Raw genomic sequence first — 3,239 nt, 5'->3', positions numbered from 1 at the left:
GGGTCGTTCGGACTTCGAAAGGAAGAAGACACACACGTGACACATCTGAAAATGAGCCAGAGGAAAAGGAGCAGCATTTGGGTGCACTTTTCTCGCGAAGAAAACAGTAAAGCTAAATGCAGCATTTGTCAAAAAGTAATTTCATTTAAGTCTGGGTCAACAAATAATTTACACAGGCATTTGAAGACTCAACACCCAACACTGCAGGTCACAGGTTTGAGAGCAGAGCCAGACTCAGACAACAACAGTGACACTGATGTGTCCATTGCCTCCTCTGCCTCCACATCAAGTGCAGCTGCAGCCACAGCAGCCTCTGACCCCACTGGGCCCACATTGCCTGGCCAGGCACGACCAAAAAGAAAGCAGACATCCATCAGTCAATATTTACCTCCTGTCTTGACCCCATTAAGACAGGAGAAGATAGACGAAGAGCTGGCAAAGATGATAGCCACTGACTTCCAGCCTTTCTCAATAGTGGAGGACACAGGATTCAAAAAATATTCACAGGCGCTCAACCCCTCCTACATTCCTCCAAGTAGGAAGGCACTAGCCCAGAAGGTCACCGATATGTATGACAGGGAGACAGCATCTTTGAAGAGAAGGGTGTCAAAAGTACCAGCTGTCTGTTTAACCACAGACTGTTGGACTTCAAGAACGACAGCATCATATATGTCTGTAACCTGCCATTTTATCGAGGATTTCCGTGTGGCCTCCTGTCTCCTGGACTGTTTTGAATTCAGTGAGCGGCACACAGCAGACAACATTGCACAACAGCTGCTTAGTGTTGCAGCAGAGTGGGGGGTGGACAAGAAAGTAGTGTGCTGCCTAACCGATAATGCGGCAAATGTTACTAAGGCTATACAAACCATTGGATGGATGCACCTACCATGCCTGGCCCATACTATTAACCTGGTGGTAAGAGATGCCCTGCAAGCTTCAAAGCCCATCATTGATAAGGTGAAAGAGGCAGTGGAATACTTTCACAGAAGCACCATGGGGGCACAAAAACTGAAGGAGACTCAACTACAAATGAAGATGGAGGAGCTCCGACCAAAACAGGATTGTCCTACAAGGTGGAATTCCACCTACTACATGTTGAAAAGCTTTATTGCCAGTAAAAATGCTATAATCTCCACCCTGGCCGTCACCAATGCACCTGTCCGCCACCTGTCCCAGGAGGAATGGACCACAGTGCAAGAAATGTGCACAATCTTGCAACCATTTGAGGAAGTCACTGTAGAACTCAGTGCAGAAAGGTATGTTGCTCAGTTGCACAACAGTATATTTCTTTAGCATGCATGCATAGTACATAATAGTAAATTATGAATATTTTTACCATATTAGAAATCTGTGTAATACACTGGAGTATATATCATTGTCAGTAGATTTCGGTATCCTGCATGCCAATTTCCTGATAAAATTTTTTGGATATTTGATGCCACATAGATATCTGTTTAATAAATTGTAATATTTATCATTGTTTCAGCTTTAAAATTGTAACATTAAAGTTTTTTTTTCTTTTTTTCACCAGCTACTTGACAGCCTCGAAGGTCATAGTGCTGGCCAGGGGACTTCAAAGAGCCACAGATGATTTCCGGCGAAAAACTACAACAGCGGTAGCACAAGGTGTGATCGACAGTCTGTGTGCAATTATGTCATCGCGATTGCACAGGATTCATGCCAACCACATACTAGCAGAGGCTGCTGCACTTGACCCGCGTTTTAAGAGGATGGCCTTCCCTGATGGCAGAACAGCAGATGAGACGTTTCAAAGGCTGTCAACTGCAGCAGCAAGAATTAGCAGTGGCAAACCCATCCAACAGCAACCAGCTGTGGAAGGACTGGAAGGAGCAGGCAGTGGTGCTGGATCAATAGTTTGGAGCTATTTCCATGAGGAAGTAAGGGTGGCAACAATAAGTCACATTTTTTTAGATATTTGATATCTCAGTCTAAAACTTCCAATAGCTGTAAATCACTGCATTTAATCTGTACATCCTGCACATACTGTACATATGCAAATCTACTATTGTCACTTCTAATTAAATGCTAAACTGCATTTCATTACTCTGTTCTCTTACACTGTGTAATGACAAAAGTTGACTATAATTTAATGTACTCTAATCACATAAAAATGGTATCTCCCATTGTTATATCTCCCACCCCTATGAGCAGGTAGCTGGAACAGTGGAAGCCAGGAATCCAACCGCTGATGCTGTCATGGAGGTGCGAGCCTACCTGGAGGAGCCTCTTCTTCCAACACATGAGGATCCCCTCAAGTGGTGGGAGAGTCGAGCCCCTGTTTACCCCAGGCTTAGCAAGCTGATGGCCAAGAAGCTTTGTGTTGTGGCGACATCAGTTCACTCTGAGAGAATATTCTCGAAATCTGGACAGATAATCTCAGAGAGGAGAAGTCGCCTTAAGCCCAAAAAGGTCAGAGCTCTTGTATTCCTTAATGCAAATTTGCCCAAAGACAAAAAAGAGAGGCAGAAAAAGCCATAAAGTAAGGAACTGCTTTGTATTTATTTACATTGCATTTTGTGTTCATTTAAAACTTGTTCTTTTAAAAACATTAAAAATGTTCTTTTGTGATACTGTTCTTGTATTGAAATTTTTCACTAAAAGCTGTTTTCCACAGACATTCATTGCAGCCCACTTTGTTATTGTTCATTGACTTGAAGGGGCTGATGTCCTATTTGCAAAGTTTACAGTAGTAATAGTATGTAGTATGTAGACATTTCCATTTTATTTATTCTAATTTTATCTACTTTAAATATTTTTTGTTTTCTATCAAAATGTTCTTGTGTGATAATGTTCTTGTGTGGAAGTGTTTGTAGTAAAAGCTGTTTTGCACAGAAATTCATTGCAGCCGGCTTTGTTTTTGATGTTTATTTGTGAGTAGGTATTGTATGAATAACATAAGTCAACGTAGCTTTACACACACACACACACACACACACACACACACACACACACACACACACACACACTTTGTACTAAAGGTAAATCCAAAATAGTGATGTCACTGTTTAAGCAGAGGGATTTGTGCAACCCTATGGAATATAGTCCACACATGACAAATGAGGTAATAATCAATATTTCAGAATAATTCAAACTCAGATATTGGTGTGTGATATCCGAGTTTTAATTATTTGACTACAAATCTCACCTCATCATTCCTCCCAGTGATTATTTCCAGGATAAACTGAGATGCCCCCAAGCTGGCTTCTTAAAACTGACTA

At 41.6% G+C, this 3,239-nt stretch overlaps 1 protein-coding gene across 1 annotated transcript; it reads left to right on the top strand.

The window, feature by feature from the left end:
* The first annotated feature begins 1,492 nt into the window (after window positions 1-1,492).
* On the top strand, window positions 1,493-2,499 carry LOC113061244 (zinc finger BED domain-containing protein 1-like). Its single transcript, XM_026230282.1, has 2 exons — window positions 1,493-1,898; window positions 2,173-2,499. The coding sequence occupies exons 1-2, from the start codon at window positions 1,653-1,655 to the stop codon at window positions 2,497-2,499; spliced, it is 573 nt and encodes a 190-aa protein (XP_026086067.1). The 5' UTR covers window positions 1,493-1,652.
* Window positions 2,500-3,239: the final 740 nt, after the last annotated feature.

Source organism: Carassius auratus, chromosome 43 (genome assembly GCF_003368295.1).
Source record: "Carassius auratus strain Wakin chromosome 43, ASM336829v1, whole genome shotgun sequence".
NCBI lineage: Eukaryota > Metazoa > Chordata > Actinopteri > Cypriniformes > Cyprinidae > Carassius > Carassius auratus.
Note: the sequence above shows the minus strand (reverse complement) of the source record. Positions and strands in the feature narration are given on the sequence as shown.

Coding starts and splice junctions, on each gene's coding strand:
- LOC113061244 (XM_026230282.1), top strand. CDS start 1,653: ATGTCATCGCGATTGCACAGGATTCATGCCAACCACATACTAGCAGAG. Junction 1,899..2,172: donor GGAGCTATTTCCATGAGGAA/GTAAGGGTGGCA, acceptor CCCTATGAGCAG/GTAGCTGGAACAGTGGAAGC.